Below are 21,023 nucleotides of genomic sequence, written 5' to 3'. Positions count from 1 at the left end.
TGAGGCATTTCATACAATGCAAAAAGGGCTCCCAAAGTGCAACTGGTCTATCTGGCTTAGACTTTTGTGAAGCCAAGTCATTCTCAACATTCATGAGAATGTAATGTTTGTAGCATGCGGTTGCTATGACCTTCCTCAACATCAACAAATAATACTGTTTAAAATCCAATCCATCATCTTTGAAGACTAATTTCTCAGTTTTTTGTATTGACCATATTGACCAACACCACCCTCAATAATAGGCTGTATCTCAGGTTAACTTGCTTCGATTTCAATTCCGAAAACAGTTTTGAAAAGCTGAAAAATTTCTCTATTACATGGGGCTAAAAAACAATTTTGTGATTTGACTTCATTTGTATTTTAAGTGATATGACCTGTCACATGGTATGGTTTAGTCGTACACATAGTTAATGTATGAAGGAGCTGGACTCGCTGTGTTTCTGATGTATGTCAGCCATGCTGCTGAACTGTTCAACTCAATGCAAAAGTGGTTTGTAATTTCCTAATTGTTCAAAATGAAGCATACAAATAACCAAAACTCAAATTCTTACCCATTTGGAATCGTTTTACTTTGTGGAGATTGTTTGTTGTGGTATTTTTATAACAATGGAAGCATAGATGACATACAAGGGGTGCTATCTAAAGTATGGATTATAGATGACATACAAGGGCTGCTATCTAAAGTATAGATTATAGATGACATACAAGGGGTGCTGTCTGAAGTATAGATTATAGATGACATACCAGGGCTGCTATCTAAAGTATAGATTATAGATGACATACAAGGGGTGCTATCTAAAGTATGGAGTATAGATGACACACAAGGGCTGCTGTATTAAGTATAGATTGTAAATGATATACAAGGGCATCTATATCTAAAGTATAGATTATAGATGACATACAAAGGCTGCTATCTAAAGTATACAAATGTAGATTATATATGACATACAAGGGCTGCTATTTAAAGTATAGATTATAGATGACATACAAGGGCTGTTACCTAAAATATAGATTATACATGTAGATGACATACAAGGGCTGCTGTCTCAAGTATAGATTATAGATGACATACAAGGGCTGTTATCTAAAGTATAAATTATAGATAACATACAAGGGCTGCTATCTAAAGTATAGACTATATATGACATACAGTGGCTGCTATCTAAAGTATAGATTATAGATGACATACAAGAGGTGCTGTCTAAAGTATAGATTATAGATGACATACAAGGGCTGCTATCTAAAGTATAGATTATAAATAACAACATACAAGAGCTGCTATTTAAAGTATAGATTATAGATGACATACAAGGGCTGCTATCTAAAGTATAGATTATAGATGGCATACAGTGGCTGCTATCTAAAGTATAGATTATAGATGACATACAGTGATTGCTATCTAAAGTATAGATTATAGATGATATACAAGGGCTGCTATCTAAAGTTTCGGGTTTTTGATATCAGCACACCTTTAGTCACACTGTATAGCTGTAAATAATGTGGGCTTTACATGAAATGAAATGTAAATGTAAATAATGGTACAGATTCAACAAACCCCTTTAAACATGCTCAAATATTTTGTATTTGCAATCTCATAGTCAGTTCTTATAGTTTTACGTAGCCATTCAGTAATTAAGATTGACAATAATTCAACGGAGACAATGCAGTAATTTTTATGCTCTTCTCCTGCTGGCAATGTTCAAGTTGGTGTCTCCGAATTAGTATTTCTGAGTTGGTATTTCTGAGTTCATATTTCCGAGTTCATATTTCCGAGTTGGTATTTCCGACTTGCTGTTGAGTTAGTATTTTCAAGATAAAACCTTGGCCTACTTCCATACGTTAACTTGAATTCCTATGCCCTGTTTTCAGTGAACCAATAAAGCTAAATGTGATTCTATTTTATTTAGGAATATTAATTTCATTATTTCTGATATTTAGGAGTGAAGTTGTTTCATTTGGGAATTCCATTTTCAATTCGGTTTTTCCAAGGATGAGTGGGAATAGTTTTTAGAGTAAACATCCTGTGTGAATCACGGTTTATGTATTCTTGCACATAGTGTAAACCTTGAAAACAGTTTAGTGTGTATGGTATTTGGTTGCTGTTTATCGGGTGTGGTACTAATGCGAGCCAGATGTTAGCAGATGTACAGTACACTATCACGGCTTGTACATGGAGATTATGTGTTTGCAAGTTCACAGCTAATACAATTAAATTTCCTCCTACTCTACATCAACGATTAAATACATGTTCTAACGCGTTTAAGATAGGGGCTTAACACCATGTCTGTGTTTTTATGCTTTGAATGGTTTTGGAGTTGCTTCCACTCCAAATCATAGATACGGTAAAATGTGAACATATTCGACACCGTTTTGCTTCACTGAATTTGTGTGAGGGCATTCACTGTGAGTGCATTTTAAAATCATAGAAATGCCCACTGCTGATGCATCCGAACTGATAATGATTGGCTAAGCTCTCTCCAGTGGAGTTAAAAAACCATGCAGGCCTCTGCTACAAAACATTCTACTGCTACTCACTACTGCTTCTGCTTGACCTTTTGCCTTTGCATTATTGTTTACATGCCAAGGATTGGTTGTTCGAAAGAAAATGACGGAATAACATTTTTATTTATTGCAACTAGTTGACTTCACATGAATTGAAAAGTGACCATGACTTGACAGCGAGAGTCTACATTAAGAATTTTTGTTTTGAGGGATCTTGGAAATATGTGTAGTGCAACTCCGAATCGTTGAAACGGTAGAGTGCGAATTTATCGGCAGGGCTCACTCCGAACAAATCGAAGCTTGGAAACACAGTACATACTAGCTAAAATATAAGAATGCATGCACTTTGCATAGTTTAAAGCATTAGTTTGCTACTTATTTAATTGGGGCTATTCGTAGCTGTTCAATTATTCGTAGCCTCTAAATAAATCAAGACACGTAATCGAATTTTTCTGTCGCCAAAATGACTGATTCAGACTGAAGCTGTCTTCTAAGCCATGACCAAATATGCATTTACGTTTTTTATTCAGTTAACAAGAAGATTCATGCTTTAAATCACCTAAAATTGTGTGATTCTTCGTAGATGATTCTTCGTAATAATTTGGTATTGATAGAGCTACATTATCCAGCAGGACCTTTAATTGTACATTTTGACTGAGAAATCTTCTCCACATAGATGTCTATTGACAGATGAGAGCGAGTGGGCTTGCTCTTTAATCACAATCACAATTGATGTATATGTTTATAACGTAGGTATAACCTTTTATTGGCGTTAGTAATCATCAACAAAAGGATATTTTCGTTGCGTGCCTAAACGAAAATGAAAAGACAGAAGTTAGGAATTTTTGAGTGAGTTGAATAAAAGTGTTTTGAAAGTTGGTAATCTAATAGTATTCTGGAAGAGTATTCTGGAATATTCTGGAAGAGTATTCTGGAATATTCTGGAAGAGTTTTCTGGAATATTCTGGAAGAGTATTCTGGAATATTCTAGAAGGGTATTCTGGAATGTTCTGGAAGAGTCAGGATAGTAAATTGTAGTTTGTTGTAACAGAAAATTCATAAACTAAAACATATGATGGTGGATGTAGTATGTCGGCGTTACGAAATAGAAAGCGATGGTTATCATGTGTGGAAGGATAACTACAAATATTCCGGGCAGTTTATGCAGGATTTCAAAACCTGTAACACAAATACAAAAAAGAGCAAGTTTTGGGACAAGGCGGTGTTATCAAAGATTCTGTGATGTGATTGGTGGAAGTGTGGTAAGCTGGAATACCTGACCGGTAGTGCACAAGTCTTAGAATAAACTTTTGTAAGAGGAATATTCTTTTTGCTGTCGATATGGTGAGATGGAGAAATATATATCAACGCTATTGATCAGATGACCATGAATAAATTGAAAGTATAACAACAGTGCTGTCTTTCTGTGTATGGAATATCTGCATTGCCTCAAAAGAAACATGATTGATGAAAGCTTGCTTCAAACTATAGTGTGATTTTTGCTGAGGGTGAGTTAAGAAAGCTAAGTTAAGTTCATCAAGTCAGAGTTAAGTTTGTTAAGCTTTGTCAAATCAGAAGGAGACTATAATAAATAGTGGTTGGATTGAAATGTTTGTTCTATAGTGTCTGCTATAAGTCTTGTTTAGTACATGTATTTTTTATAAATGTTCTTTCAAGATATAAGCAGTGTTGTGTGGCAAGCCATAAGTGCGAATCAGCTGTTGTCGAGCTATAGCATGCTGAGGCTATTGAAAATGGGCTGTTCTACAGCAGACATACACACTAAACTGTTTTCAAGGCTTAAACTGTGTACAAGAAAGAATACATAAACCATGATTCACTGACAGTCTAGTTGAAAAACAACACCTACTCGTCCTCAGAAAAAACCGAATTGAGTAATGGAATTCCCAAATTAAACAGCTTTACTTCTAAATAGTAGAAATAATCAAATAAAACTTTCTATACAACATTGAACCACATTTAGTTTTATTTAATCACTAAAAACTAGCCTTGGGAATCCAGACTAACGCACACATGTAGTCCAAAGTTTCAACCTGGAAATACCAACTCAACAATGAGTCGGAAATATCAACTTATAACCACCAACACAAAAATACTATTTTCAAAGATATCAGCTTAGCTACCGCCAGCAGGAAAAAGATTTAAAAATTAATGCATTTTCTCTGGTGAATAATTTTCTTTTTAATCTTTGAAATCCGGTTTTCATAATTATTTTGGAACGTGTTTGTTTTTACGTTACATTTTTGACCGTAATAATATTTTTGCTTTATTAGTTAACTAAAGATTTTGCAGTGGAATTATGAAAAGCACTGGTCGAGTCCTAGTAATCCGAGTCAGCTGTTAAAAGTGGTTAACTTGCTGACTAGTTGAGAGGCAGACTCATGAGTAATTCACTTCAGTGTCTGTAGAATCATGTGAGTGAACAGAGGAGCTCACTGCATTGAAGAGAATGTTTACCCATTATAATCGGTAGTTTCGATGGCAAATGTTATAGCACTGCTCTCAATTTGAAGAACTGACACTATTGGTGACACTAATGGCCTAAAAGCACCTCAGCTGTCACTCATTCTTTCATTTGTCTATAATGTTTGATAGCGACACTCTTACCGAACTGCTGTGATGTTAGCTTTGGTATTAGGGGGTACTTTCAAAAACTAGATGAAGGGCTTTTAGTAGATTAAAAGAATGTTTTTGCAAACTGCTTAGTCAAAGGATTTGCCTCACATCTGCTCATTGATATTAATGATAGATTTAAATTCCTAGTTTGCCAAATGAGGGTAGCTACTGCAAGTCTATGGCTGGCTTCAGAGCTTCTTGTTTCTCATATTCTTCCAATCAACTGACTAGAACGTGGCTACACCCTCCTCAGAAATGGTCATAACCAATACATCGATACGGCATTGTTGCCGTATCAATGCTATATATGGCATTGTTGCCGTATATGGCACTTGCTTATCCTTTGTGACTAACTAAACATGTTGGTACCCATCAGTAGGGAAAACCTGCTACATCTGTAATTGACTCGGAAAGTGGATTCTGAAAGAACACAATCTTCAATGCATTTTCTTAAATTTTAATGCAAAATAATTTTATTGCATATTCATTTCAAACAAAGATCATACTGTTTCACATGGCCAACTACTCATATGAACAAAGTTATTCTTACTTGTAACATACATGTAGGTCTATACGCCGCTGGTGTAGGTTAAAACTGGACATGAAGCATTTAAAATAATTTCCTTGCTGAATAAATCTATGGTAACCCGAAGTCTTTCTGTAGTTTTACTCGTTTTATGAACTCAAATTAAGGATGTGAAATTCTTTTGGGCAAATACGTGTTGTTGTGCAGAAGCTATTGCTATTATAAGTTTTGAGGATCCACAATCAGTATGTTGATTATATTTCAAGAACGATAATTGAAAATTTAGAAAGGACATCACAACCTTCCAATTGGTCTATCTATTTGTCTATGTAATAAGGTCTTTATCAATTCAGTGCACATAGCCGCAGCAGCCATCTGCCTGGCATGTCGACTGTGTATTTTGCTTGTGGCCAGGCCTTTGAGACTTTGAAGTGTTAATTATGCCTTCAAAGCTTCACTCCTACAGTTCACTTCTCTACTACAGGTTTACTGGAATCGCGGTGCACAGATTGTGCCACCACTCGATGAGGCTATCTCGGAACATATAATAGCCAATTGCCAATTAGATGATGCTTCATGGGACATATCAAAGGTTTTGTCGCACCCCTTGCGGATGGATCCAACTGCAGATATTGATAAAGCCTATTTTGCTGAGCTTTCTTCTTATGTTCATTACAAGTAAGCGAGTTGATCAACAGAGATATGATTGGCTGCTTTTGTGTATGCTGCTTCATTCAAGTAGCTCCGCTATTGAGCGATACTATAAAGGTACAGCCACACTTAATGACTTTCATTGGTTCTGACCAATGAAAAAGAAAAACACAGAATTATTCGGCCGAAATTCAGAGATTTGTCAGAGCTGTGCATGCACACCGAAATCGTCAACGAAATGCTGTTAATTGTCTTAATAAATTATTAGCAAGCACGATTCTAGCAACTTTCACAATTTATATAATCCGAGGCACATAACGCGACACACAAGAAAAATGCTAACGCAATTCGCCATAGTAAATACGATGCAATTGACTTGATTGCGCTAAATATGGCAACACTTTCTACAACGGAAATTTTGCTGCTAAATAAAAATTGCTATTATTAAAAGTGAAACGAGTCGTAGCCATGGTGTCTCAACAATAAAAAACCAACAATAGCGCAATCTAAGCAGTTGCATCATATGTACTATGTTGAATTGCACTAGTACTTTTATTGTGTGTCATAATACGTTTTTTGGACTATACCAATTGCGAAAGCTGCTAGAATCGTGCTCACTAATAATTTGTTCAGCCAATTAAAAGCATTCTGTCGACGATTTCGGTGTGCATGCGCAGCTTTGACAATTCTGTAAATTTCGGCCGAATAATTCTGTTTTTCGTTCATTTCATGATTTCGGTAAGAATGAATGAAAAAATTGTTACGTGTGACCGTACCTTAAAGGAAACTGCCGGTTCCCTTCACTCTCCACAAGGCAGTCAAACAACAACACCTAGTGTTAAAGCACATAAATTACATAATTTTTTTATTATATATTTCAATACATCAGAGTCTTGGCTTTCGAATGAGCCTATATTCAATACACGAAGAATAATAAAACTATGAAAAACGGGGTGTCAAAAGTACGTCCTGCAAAAAAAACACTTAGTTCAGTAGCCTGTCTTGACAAACTGTTGTTTTTGCGGAGTTGTTCCCCCGTCGAGCGGGCGAGCAACACAACAGCTTGTCACAAGACGTACTGCACTTGATGCATCAGCTGCACTTATAGGGAGTTGTTCTCTTCTGTCTATGTGGCTTGGTTGCGATGTTATGTCGGTCGCTCCATTGGTAATCATAACTGATTTCGCGCAAAAATTTATGCAGAAAAAATAAGATTATACCGTTTAATCAGCGACCAGTCTCTGCGGTAAACTTTAGTAGAACTTGAGAACTTAGGCAACAACAGCGACTAAACATGTTGTATTTGTGCGCTCAGTCAGTTTTATTTCTGTTTTTGTATCAGTCAGATTTATTTGTTCTTATAGATTTTATTTTCAATTTATTTTATTCTTAAATTCTACTAACGTTTACAACAGAGAGTGGTCTTTAGTTAAACGTTGTAATCTTTTTTTTCTACATAAAATTTTGCGCAAAATCTGTTATGATTACCAATGGAGCGACCGCCATAACATCGCAGCCAAGCCGCATTGACGGAAGAGAACAACTCCCTTTCAGTGCAGCTGATGCATCAGGTGCAGTACGTCTTGTGACAAGCTGTTGTGTTGCTCGCCCGCTCGACGGGGGACAACTCCGCAAAAACAACAGTTTGTCAAGACAGGCTATTGGTTCAGGTACTCAAAATGTGGCGTCATAATTCTCATTTAGCCTTAGGCCGCCCGATCCCTTTCGCCGCCATCGAGGCTGCGTTTTTCTGTGACAATCGGTGCTGTTAAACCCGGAGAGCGCTAATAATAAACTAAGATTCTAGATAATCAACAATGCCCGCGATCGTGCTAACACCTGACCAATACAAACAAATGTTCTGAGTTAATTAATTATGCTTCAATAAATGTACTGTCGTTGATAAAGGTAATGAAATCAGATCGATTAAATTATGACCTGCGGTTGCGTGGCCCTGGAACTAAATGTCAATCGCACTTTCGCGAGATCACGCGATGCTTGAAATTAATTAGTCTCAGTCGTCACCCTTAACATCGCATTAAAAATAAAGGGCTAGTGCATAATATCATCGGGAAAATATAGTATGGTTCTTGGAGTCTGAGGTACTTATCATAGAAATAATATGTACATGGAGAACTAATGACACTGATTCCTTTGTCATCTTTATTCGTTCTCTGGAGTTGTCCTACCTTCGCCTGCCACTAGCGTCACTTTCGTAGTTGATAAATAAGCAGTAAGAGCACACAACAATGAATATGAGAATTGTGTCGTCACAATTTTCGAGACCAAGCCAGTAAACTTTTTCGCGGTAGAGCTCTGGGGAAATCCTATAAACACCAACCAATGTCTGCCTCACTATGGCAAACAATAGCTTATTCGAAAGCCAAGACTCTGATGTATTGAAATATACAATAAAAAAATTATGTAATTTATGTGCTTTAAGTTCATGACAGGCAATAAACCACATTCAAAGCATGTAGATAGGGTGCGCATACCGCTCTGCTAAAGCAATTGAATCTTCTTTCTTTCATACTTTTTCTTGCGTTTTAGACGCCGCCCCTTTTCCTTTGTTCTACGCTCGGTTTCCCTTTCACAGTTTTCTCGTTTTTTCTTGGTCTCTCAGTTTCTTCTTGGTAGCCCGAGTGCCCTAACGGTGGCCAGGCTTGCTTCGGTGTCTTGAAGGCATGGCCCTACGGCCGCGGTGATCAAGAGGCCTATTGCTGCGGCCCTGGTCACAGAGCTCTGTCATAACAATACTTTCTCTAAGGACTTCCCCAACCACCCTCTTAATATCTTCCCACTTTTTTCATTTAAATCTTTTTGTGTTCTCTGAGTTGCTTTTTAGAGTTCTACCTTGCATTTGTTCACTATCGTATCTTGCACCTGGTAATTGCACTATCCTCATCTGGTGCATAGCATGGCTAATACAACGCTGTCGGTGGTGAACGGTGACTCGCACCTGATTATGCATTGGTAGTAAGCTTGACAGCAAAACAGGTAGCTAAATACATTTCTACCCTTCTGGTCTTTCAGAGAGCAAAACTCGACGACAGACATCCAGATGGTGTACACGGCTCTACACGGGGTTGGTTGGCGATGTGTGCAAATGGCAGTGGAGCTGTTCGGTTTCAAACCATGCATACCAGTTAAAGAACAGGCTGACCCTGACCCCGATTTCCCAACAGTGCCCTTTCCAAACCCCGAGGAAGGCAAGTCAGCTTTGGTGAGTTCTCTAATTTATTTTTGTTGTTTTTATTTTCAGGGTCAAGGCACTTGTGTTCGGGTCTCATTCTTTCCCAGCGTGCTTCGCTACTTGGTATTCTAAACCTGTCTTTTGTTTCTTGTCTTAGTTTATCGTGCTTTGTTTGGTGCTTAGCTAATGGCTCTGGCAAATATTTTTAAAGAGTCATTTGTGTCAAATTTTGAAAGATTTTATTAAAGTGTAGATATTTTTTATTAATTGAGATTTTGTTTTTTTGTGTAAGGTGATCGGACTTGTTTTAGGGGATTTTAAGATTAAAATTGGCAAAACTTGATCGCAGTTAAAATGCTCATAGAAAAGACTTCTCTAAAAAATGATGTCAGCAGTTGTCGCACTCGCTGCTTGTTCCTTTCGTTATGACATCGACTATTGCGTTCAAGTTACAGTGTTACACGTTTCTGTTGACATATATTATTTTGTATTTGCTCATGATTGTTGGAATAAAACGTCAGATACATTGCTATAAACATTTCAAATGATTTGAAAACAGGTTGGTTAGAAATTGTCCCATTATTTTTCTCTAAATACAGTCTAAACATATAAATACCTGATGCCGATGAGACCGTATATTTATCACTTACAAGCAATAAGCACTACTACTGACTTCATTTTTAGAGAAGTCTGGGACCAATTTTTTTTGGCAACGAGTTTTGTTGATTTTAATCTAAAAACACCCTGGCAGTCTGATCACCTCAAACAACAAACCAAATCTCCAATGATAGAAAAATATCCATACCTTTTAATAAAATATTTTAAAATTTCGAAGTGAGTGGCCCTTTAATAACTGTATGTATTTATAGAGCCTAGCCATGAAGACGGCTGAAGAGAATAATGTACAGCTGGTGATTGCCAATGACCCTGATGCTGACAGGATGTGCTTTGCTGAAAAGAATGCCAGCAGGTATGGCAGCTTGATGCAGGTTGTAGCAGGCTTACCATAATCATCCTGCAGTGTTGTTTATCCGGTGATCTTTGTACTTTCTAATGTGTTCACGTTTATGCGTTAGCCGTAGCCAAGCAGTGACTGTGATGGAGTTGTCGTCCTTTTGTCTCACGAGTACTTAGACCCCCATTGTTAACACTACACTAGCTCCGTTACCATACATCTTCTGATTATAGAAGGTCTGTTGTAGTATTTACTATCCCGAGTTTGTATCTCACTTTAATAGATCTGAAATAGTATTGTTAGTTGTGTGGTAGTTTTTGTTCAAACAGTGTATAAGTTGATTGCTAGCTGCATGGATTTGAAATGAAAGTTCCGTTACCTCCCTTCACGCTGATAATATTGGTGCTGAATTATGTCCTGCGTACATTCACAATGGAGAAGAAAACAGTTTATCAAAGGTCATCATTGCATGAATATGATTGGCCAGTTCACATAGCTATGTCGTTTGATTGGTCAGCCCAAATGATTGCCTGATCTGACTAGTCAATTTCAGTTTTCCTCTATAAATTGCTTGTAATTTTTTTTAGCCTGTAGGATGTGTTTTTCATTCCCATATTTTAAGTGATATTCTGTTGATTTGGTAGGGACATTAAATTTCGCCTTCTGAACTGGCTTAGTAAGTGCATGTATACAAATGTGTTTTTACAACTTTTTAATTATTTAATAGAAGTGTCTCCCGATCACACTTTTTTATTTGAAATCAAATCGCTTGAAAACGTATTTGACTAAAATTCGATCATCTCTTTTCATCAATCACTTCAATCACCATCAATCGCTTGGCACAATAGAAATCATAAATCACTAAATTACGATTATGATTTAGAAATCTTTGACATACAATGGGGTATAGAAGCGGTAGAGAAGCATCTAAGAGGCTAAGCAGATGTTTATAAGATAGGCCATCATAAGTTTCGCTTTTCTTCTCATCATTCAGTTGAACATTGTTATAATAATAATAGCTATAATAATCCTGAGGGATTATTATATAAAGAGTTTATATATTCTTAAGCCGCCTCTATTATTAGAATTAAATTATGTAGTTATAAATTAAAATTAATAAAAAGAAATGTTATATGAAAACTAGATGAATAACTGGCTTTGCAACGATAATAAAATAATTACCCTGTGAATTTGATTAACTCAAGCGAGTAAGATCAGTTAGTCTAAATCTTTACTATAATAAGAGTCGTGAAGCCAGCTTACACAGTTGGTGTCACAACAGTTAAGCTCAGTTATGCTAGTTTAACGGTGCTTAGCTTAATTGTGCACATACTTATGAGTTGCATAAGTGTGTGCACATACTTATGAGTTGCATAAGTGTGTGCACAATTATTAACTAGTGTCATGGCCAATTGGACGTGTAGTGTAGTGGTTAGTACGCCTGTCTGGAGAACCGGAGGTTTCGAGTTCAAATCCAATGCCAAGCGGATTTTTCATTTTTAAAGCTTTATCGCTATATGTGGGCATCTGGATGACAAACACTGAAATTTATATAAGTAGATTGATAAGGTCAACATTCAAAAACCTAGCATTGTTACTGCTTGCATTTAGTTGCTCAGTCATGTGTCTACTTCCTGAAAATATCATTCACATGCAATGTTATGTCTGGCCTTGGCATTTTATAACAAATTCATGAAATGATATGCCTTTGACTGTAATTTAAATTTACTATGATTTAATCGTTTTAAAATTTCCCACATGCTGTATCTGTTATTTTCATGAGAACACACTGTTATTCGTTTAATTCATTATGCAGCCCAAAAATATATGACTCCATAATAAATCCCACAGATGTTTACACATAACAATAAAAACAATTATATTAAATATATGTAAAGAACGTAAAATAAATCATTGAAATATCAATGAGAAAGGTATTTTTCATTGACTTACCCTTCATACAGGCGAATGGCAACTTTAGCTTGGGGAGGCACAGGAGGGAAGGTAGGGGTGGTGATAACAGAGTAACCATTAGCTTGGGGATGCACAGGATAGAAGGTAGGGGTGGTGATATCAGAGTAACCATTAGCTTAATATGCACAGGATCGAAGGTAGGGGTGGTGATATCAGAGTAACCATTAGCTTGGGGAGGCACAGGAGCGAAGGTAGGGGTGGTGATATCAGAGTAACCATTAGCTTGGGGAGGCACATGACTGAAGGTAGGGGGTGGTGATAACAGAGTAAACATTAGCTTGGGGAGGCACAGGAGCGAAGGTAGGGGTGGTGATATCAGAGTAACCATTAGCTTGGGGAGGCACAGAATCGAAGGTAGGGGTGGTGATAACAGAGTAAACATCAGCTTGGGGAGGCACAGGATTGAAGGTAGGGGTGGTGATAACAGAGTAACCATTAGCTTGGGGAGGCACATGAGTGAAGGTAGGGGTGGTGATATCAGATTAACCATTAGCTTGGGGAGGCACATGACTGAAGGTAGGGGGTGGTGATAACAGAGTAAACATTAGCTTGGGGAGGCACAGGAGCGAAGGTAGGGGTGGTGATACCAGAGTAACCATTAGCTTGGGGAGGCACAGAATCGAAGGTAAGGGTGGTGATAACAGAGTAAACATTAGCTTGGGGAGACACAGGATCGAAGGTAGGGGTGGTGATAACAGAGTACCTTACACTAGGTGAAGTTTAATATAGTTCAGCTTGCATCTATTCTTGTGTTAGTTCTGTCCTATTTTCCTTTCAATTTTCACATCCAGATTTTTCATTTTCACTTAAAAAGCTCTATCTATGTAGAGTCCATATTATTGATGTCGTATGTAAAAGATATTTTATGTTGAGGCGGGTCGTAAGCAGAGGTTTGACTCTGTTTTACAGCTAAGCAACTGGGCCACCTCCTGCCATTTTATACCTAATTGTTCATTAACTCAGCTAGCTGGGAACATGGTTCTGCATACTTTAACCTTTTTATACAATTCAAGTCCCAAATCACTTAATTTGCCTTCCAAATGAATTGCTTGAATCACTTACCGTATGTTTTTGTGAAAATACAATCGTTTGAAAATTAACTCAAATCACTAAAGCAGATTTGCTTAAAATATTCAATTCATGTTTGATTTGCTGCAGCCTTGCTTTTTAAACATATGTATACGTAGTTTGCATGAAGTTACTAGGATCACCAATTTATTAAGTTAAAAAATAGAATGTATGATAACAAGAGAGTAGGCAAACCTCACCTTCATTTTTCGTAATAGATTTCAAAGCACTAAATCAGTTTGCATTATCTAAAATCAGTCCATAACAATTTTCATAGTAGTAAAAATAACAGCTATTGCTCACCCTATTTTATCAGCCAGTGTCCATTGTTAGTATCAAACAAGAAGCACAAAGCTATCAAACATGAAGCTCTAGATGCTTCATGTTTGTATTAAACATGAAGCATCTAATGAAGGTATCATTAAATCTTCATGCTGATCTAATGAAGTCTTCATTGTTAGAATCAGAATGAAGCATACTTCCTTCTCAAATATCAAACATGAATCAGGAAGCGCATGATCATCTTTCTTTTTTCGCTGGTCATGAAAAGAATTGAATTGTTGTTTTTGATGCAAGTTGATTAGTTAAAAGCTGACTCACTGTCTCTTGGAGCCTATGGCATTTAGCAGTCAACAAACTATTGTATTATGTGGAATTTGTATATATTTATGAATATTCAAGTTGAAATGTTTTTTGTTTTGTAAATGTATTTGCCAAATAGGCAGAGTCTTGGAATGCGTCTATGTGGGAAAGTACCGCTATGTGGAAAAATATATCTATTTGAGAAAGTACATCTATATGAAAAAGTACATCTATGTGAGAAAGTACTTCTATGCACGAAAGTACATCTATGTGAGAAAGTACATCTATGTGAGAAAGTACATCTCTGTGAAAAAGTACATCGATGTGAGAAAGTACATCTATGTGAGAAAGTACATCTATGTGAGAAAGTACATCTATGTGTGAAAGTACATCTATGCACGAAAGTACATCTATGTGAGAAAGTACATGCAGCTTTTAAAGCTCGTGTAAGAGGCTCATTAAAACAAGTGTTACTTTGGACTTTACAAAAAACTTGCTCAATAACCTTTATCTTAAGCTTGAGTTACAAAAGTCTTTATTCTGAGTTTTATTGATTTAAATATTTTTACGTTCAAGGATTTTTTGGTACAATAGAACCCCGGAAATTGATCTCTTACATGTTGGATCGTAATGTGAAATCGCTGTATGATGGGGCTTCTTAACACCTTTGTTTTTTGACGATTTTATTTTGGAGAAATATTTATACAAAGAAGCTCGCAATATTTATGAAATAAGCCCATTAACCTGTAATTAACGCTATCCATAAGATGACTTGTGAGAATTTTCTGAGTGTTTTGTGCAATAAATCTATCAAAGTTTTTAAACTAATTGATTGCTTTCCTTATTTCTGCCTTATTTCTGGTCTTTGTGCTATCCGCCCTTCAAAATTTTTAAATCATTTTTAGCTTCATTTCTATAGTAATAATTAGAGATGCCCCGATTCTAATTTCACCAGCCGATTCAGATACCGATTCGATATACCGATTCTTATTGAAAAATAATCCGATTCAGATATTTTGCGTTGCATAGATAATTGTTAATTTTATTATGCAAATACAAATATAATGCAAAAAAAATATAAATATTGATGTATTATTGTTTGTATTTATGGAAAAAAGATATACTTGTATATACATTCACATCCTGCCATACCGTGCTTCTAGTAACAAAACAGTGCATGTTTCTTGAAATCTGTTATTAATAATGATAATTGCTGTCAGTGGTACAGCTTTGTTTGTGATAATTAAGTCTCTCTTCTACTGCTGAATGAACTGCTGCGCCTATACCTGTTTAGAGCAAATAAATGTTTCATTCAATTACCGTTAGTGATTTCATTATCTCAGTGAGGCTTCTTCATTTTGTATCGCTAACGATGTAGCCAGTCGTATTGAAGAAAGACTCACTTGCCACAGATGATGGAGGACAGGCTAAATACCGATAAGCCACTGAGGTTATTTTATGCGATACAAACGATACATCATATCGTCAGGATCAAGAGAGAGATAGATAACTTTATGCAACAACTGCTCAAATTACTTTCGTAATGCTATTAAATAGAAACATTACACCACATTCTGTATCTCATCATTGTTCTTATGTTCGTGATTGGCTGCAATAAATCATATCGCTGTAATTGGGAAATACCACACTTTGTGATTACGTCCTGACTAAAACCAAAAGATTCCTCAGCTGTGTGGATGTTTATTAGGCTATAGACATGAAATAAATTGTGTGACAGGCTCGGAATTCATTAGGTAGCAGTAAGGAACTTGCAGCTGATGATTTTTATTAGTGTAGCAGGCTAAAATACGGTTTTCTGCTAAATAGTTGATCTGTAAAAATATCTGAAATTTCCGATTTCTTAAGAAAAGATCGGTCGATACCGATTCAGATACTTAACACCCATATCGGCACCGATACCGATTCCGATATTAGAATCGGGGCAACTTTAGTAATAATCTTCTTGTTTCTTCTTTTGCCATTACTAGCAACTTTGGACTACTTTGTTAACAAATTAAGGTTTGATATAAGCACTAAAAGCACAATGTAAATACGATATCTTAAGCACTCACACAAGATAAACATGATGCAACCCTCTTCTAATTATTCCTTTAGCTGGCCGTGGACAATAGATAGTGTCTCAGATCTCTCTGATGCTTTGTGGGATTATTTCGGCCAATTGCGCATCAACAGCTTAGTAATTTTTAGCCACACCGTAAGGCAGGAAAATATCGCAACCAGGACCAGAAAAACATTGTATTCCACATCATAACCTGAAATAAACCATATCCTAGGGTCACCGTAGTTCGGTGTTCTACTGTAGTTGTATTTTTCATAGACATTTGTGACAAGTTGTTTTTGGTAGTCTTAATTTCTGCAAGCTGTACATAATGCGTGGTAGTTGTGACAAACCTTCTTCATCCTAGAGGAGTTGTATTCCTCAAGTTGAACTTTGTTTCAAAGCGTTGATTAAATATAATTCGACACTAGTGACTAGCCAGGGTTGGGTGAGTCATGGCTTCTATGAAACCTCAATGATCTCTCATCATTGAAGAATGTTAATCGGTTTGTTATCCATCTAGCCATGATGAGTATACAGTGTAAGGGGACTCATGTAATGAATGAAATTATTAGCGAGCAACATTAACAGCAAAGTTTTATCCAATAGTCTCTCACCAGTTTGACGCCCTGTTGCAGCGGTGAATGGAAAATATTTAATGGCAATGAGATCGGAACTCTGCTGTGTTGGTGGTGTTGGCACTGCTTCAAGTTGAAAAATCCTGAGGAGACAGGTGAGAGTTATGTAATGGTTTCGCGTGTAGATGTAACAGGATGCAAAGAATGAGAAGATGTTAAGTGAAAGGTGATATTGATATAATCATTTACATTATCAGCAAATAAGTGTATATGTGTACTCCCAAACAATCACTAGGGAGGTCGATGTACCTTGAGTCTTCGTTTGTACAAAATGTCTGTAAATTCATTTTTAGACTTCAGGCCATTGCAATAGAGCTTTGGTTCAGTTCTAGCCTGGTCAGATATTTTTCTGTAGATGCTGCCTTCGAGACATAGATGGTATGGTAGGTTTAGATTATTACTTTGTCAACAGACTCTGGAGATGTTTTATGCTGACAAAATAAAGCTACTTGTGTCGACCGAAACATCTTTACTTAACCTTGGCACCAAGTGCAGATGACAATGTGCAGGGCTTCAGATTAACCGAAAATCACTGTCGTGTATTATTTTGTGTATATATATATATATATATTAGCTTGTTTCAAGGAAATGTACCTTTGGCATTCCTCGGTTATAAAACTAATATCACTAATGAATGCAATAATAGTTTAATAGAGCTTATATTTTTATGTTTGCGCCATCTTCTACCAGGGCAATCTGTCTACACACTGTCAAGTACTGTCTCTTCAAAAATATGCCGGACGATAGCAGAAACTGAAGGCTTCAACTTTGTGGTGAGTGATATTACAGCTGATGAGGTTAAATGAACCGTGACCTCATTCCTCAAATGCTTAGTTGATCTAGCTTCTGTATTTTTCTAGTGGTCTAGGGGCTGTTACCTGCCTGTTACCTACCTGTTACCTACCATTTGCAGTACTTGTTACCTGCATGTTGTGCGCCTGTTTAGCGCTTGCTTCGTGCCAGTTACTGCCTTTCACATGCCTGTTCCGTGATTGTTATGCGCAGTGTTTGCTCATTCCAAGTTACTTTATGGACAAAAAGCTACAAGTTGGCAAATTTTCTTACTATAGACTGAAAGGCAAAGATTTCACCTTACTAGAACCAATGTTTTATTACTAGGAGTGCATTTCTTTAATATGGCTGCTAGATGGTTTTGTCACAGTCATAATTTTCAGATATATTAGTTATAGCTCAGCCAATCCAAGGTAGGCAACAACAATTGCACAGCCTGTCATTGGCTAGTGATTTTATCTTCCAGATGAGTCTAAGAAAGTCTGATTAGCTCATTTCTTAGCCATGGCTAACTAGCTGTTTTGTGCTTGTGTTAGGAAACCTTGACTGGTTTCAAGTGGATGGGAAATAAAGCTATCGATTTGGAAGAACAAGGAAAGACAATTCTCTTCTCATTTGAGGAAGCAATAGGTTTGTGGTTTGCAATTTTATTTTATAGTTTGCTCTCATCATTGTGAGTCTCATGGGAGCTTTAGAGTTATTATACCTTTTCACCAGACAACTCCTATCTGTTTCTGTCTGGGTAAAGGCGTAGACAACTCCTATATGTTTCTGTCTGGGTAAAGGCATAGACAACTCCTATCTGTTTCTGTCTGGGTAAAGGCATAGACAACTCTTATCTGTTTCTGTTTGGGTAAAGGCATAGACAACTCCTATCTGTTTCTGTCTGGGTAAAGGCATTGACAACTCCTATCTGTTTCTGTTTGGGTAAAGGCATAGACAACTCCTGTCTGTTTCTGTTTGGGTCAAGGCATAGACAACTCCTGTCTGTTTCTGTTTGGGTAAAGGCATAGAGACAGTTTTTATCACAGGCATCTCTAAAATGTGTAGTAAGATGACACTACATTTGACATCACTTATAGGCAGCGCATACACATATGCGCACTACCTGTGCAGCCGTGGCCTAGTGGTCTAGAACACTGAACTGCAACCAACAGGTTGAGGTTCAGTTCCTGGCAAGGCTACTGGTGGTGAGAGGAATGATATCCATCCTTATTGCTCTCTGCAACTGAGTGTGTCTCCAGTTGTTTAGGCTTTCCTGTCACTGGACTCAGACATGTCCAGCCAAGATCACACAGCCATTGTTTCTGGAATAATACTTCTAAAACCACGCACAGCTTCTGCTTGCGGGAAGCTAAGCAGCCATTATTATACTTGATTCCTCCAAGGGATTATTACACGCACTATTATTACATGCAACTGACCATATAGTTGATTTATTACCTTGCTATATTAAATTAGTGCCGTGATACTATTAGAAATGTGTAATTCTTATAAAAATTTTGACACATTTTTTGCTGATTCAGAATGATATGAAAATTTGTGAACATTTCACTTGATGAAAAGTGCCTTTTGAGCAAATTTGATTGGCCATTTGATAAGCAATTCAATTTTACTTACTAACTCAATTTTATTGATGATTTTCGATGTCATCCATTGCTGCAAACTTGTCATATAAAGCGGCTGAAAGAGTTTGGTATCTCATACTGACATTTATTGTCAAGCTCGTACGAAAGCTTGTCTGCACCAATATTTTATAAAACCTTTAGTAAAGAGGTAAAGGTGTTCCCTATTTTGTACGATGGAATGTGCACAGTTGATCACATGAGTACTTGTTATCGTTAGTCACATGTTTATGGACTAGTCTCGGACCAGCTCTTTAATAAGATTTATAGCCCATATTACTCTGTTGTTCTAAGGCTTATCTCTATGGACTGCTGTGTAGATTTGTCTTTCTGCTTAATAGGGTTTATGGTAGGGAACCTCAACTATGACAAGGATGGTATTAGTGCTCTTGGAATGCTCTATGAATTGGCTGCTTACTTGCATCGAGAGGGAAAACAACTCCACGAACAGCTTGGAATCATTTTTGAAAAGTAAGTTTTTTGTAAGCTTTAAACAAACAGAATTAACAATTGTAAAGTGAAACTTGCAATGGTATTCAATGATATTTGGGAGATGTGTCAAGTGTTAAGTGAAACTAAACTGTGTTTATGCAATAGTATCGGTGAGATCCAGCACTGTGTTACATGTAAAGTGAAACTAAACTGTGTTCATACAATAGTATGGGTGGTATGCAGCTTTGTGTTGAATGTAAAGGAAAAATAAACTATGTTCATGCAATAGTATCGGTGGGATGCAGCACTGTGTTGAATGTAAAGTGAAACTAAACTGTGTTCATGCAATAGTATCGGCGGTATGCAGCACTGTGTTGAATGTAAAGTGAAACTAAACTGTGTTCATGCAATAGTATCGGTGAGATGCAGCACTGTGTTAAATGTAAAGTGAAACTAAACTGTGTTCATGCAATAGTATCGGTGAGATGCAGCACTGTGTTGAATGTAAAGTGAAAGTAAACTGTGTTCATGCAATAGTATCGGTGAGATGCAGCACTGTGTTAAATGTAAAGTGACACTAAACTGTGTTCATGCAATAGTATCGGTGAGATGCAGCACTGTGTTAAATGTAAAGTGAAACTAAACTGTGTTCATGCAATAGTATCGGTGAGATGCAGCACTGTGTTGAATGTAAAGTGAAACTAAACTGTGTTCATGCAATAGTATCGGTGAGATGCAGCACTGTGTTGAATGTAAAGTGAAACTAAACTGTGTTCATGCAATAGTATCGGCGGGATGCAGCACTGTGTTAAATGTAAAGTGAAACTAAACTGTGTTCATGCAATAGTATCGGTGAGATGCAGCACTGTGTTAAATGTAAAGTGAAACTAAACTGTGTTCATGCAATAGTATCGGCGGGATGCAGCACTGTGTTAAATGTAAAGTGAAACTAAACTGTGTTCATGCAATAGTATCGGCGGGATGCAGCACTGTGTTAAATGTAAAGTGAAACTAAACTGTGTTCATGCAATAGTATCGGTGAGATGCAGCACTGTGTTGAATGTAAAGTGAAACTAAACTGTGTTCATGCAATAGTATCGGTGAGATGCAGCACTGTGTTGAGTGTAATGTAAAACCATACTGTGCACTCTTTATAATATTGGGGAGATGCAGCACTGTGTTAAATGTAAAGTGAAACTAAACTGTGTTCATGCAATAGTATCGGTGGGATGCAGCACTGTGTTAAATGTAAAGTGACACTAAACTGTGTTCATGCAATAGTATCGGTGGGATGCAGCACTGTGTTGAATGTAATGTAAAACCATACTGTGCACTCTTTATAATATTGGGGAGATGCAGCACTGTGTTAAGTGTAAAGGGAAACGAAAT

The 21,023-nt window shown here is 36.9% G+C and overlaps 1 protein-coding gene across 1 annotated transcript in view; it reads left to right on the top strand.

The window, feature by feature from the left end:
- Positions 1–21,023, top strand: part of LOC137406523 (phosphopentomutase-like) — a 33,665-nt gene that overhangs the window by 5,315 nt on the left and 7,327 nt on the right. The window contains exons 6-12 of the mRNA XM_068093113.1: positions 6,150–6,343; positions 9,350–9,539; positions 10,379–10,479; positions 16,786–16,880; positions 17,476–17,558; positions 18,114–18,207; positions 19,544–19,673. Of these exons, the coding sequence (XP_067949214.1) occupies positions 6,150–6,343; positions 9,350–9,539; positions 10,379–10,479; positions 16,786–16,880; positions 17,476–17,558; positions 18,114–18,207; positions 19,544–19,673 (887 nt within the window). The remainder of the gene's footprint in view (positions 1–6,149; positions 6,344–9,349; positions 9,540–10,378; positions 10,480–16,785; positions 16,881–17,475; positions 17,559–18,113; positions 18,208–19,543; positions 19,674–21,023) is intronic.

The sequence above is a fragment of the Watersipora subatra genome, chromosome 10 (assembly GCF_963576615.1).
Source record: "Watersipora subatra chromosome 10, tzWatSuba1.1, whole genome shotgun sequence".
In the NCBI taxonomy this organism is placed as follows: Eukaryota; Metazoa; Bryozoa; class Gymnolaemata; order Cheilostomatida; family Watersiporidae; genus Watersipora; species Watersipora subatra.
The sequence above is the reverse complement of the archived record's forward strand: the minus strand, read 5'-3'. Positions and strand labels throughout refer to the sequence as shown.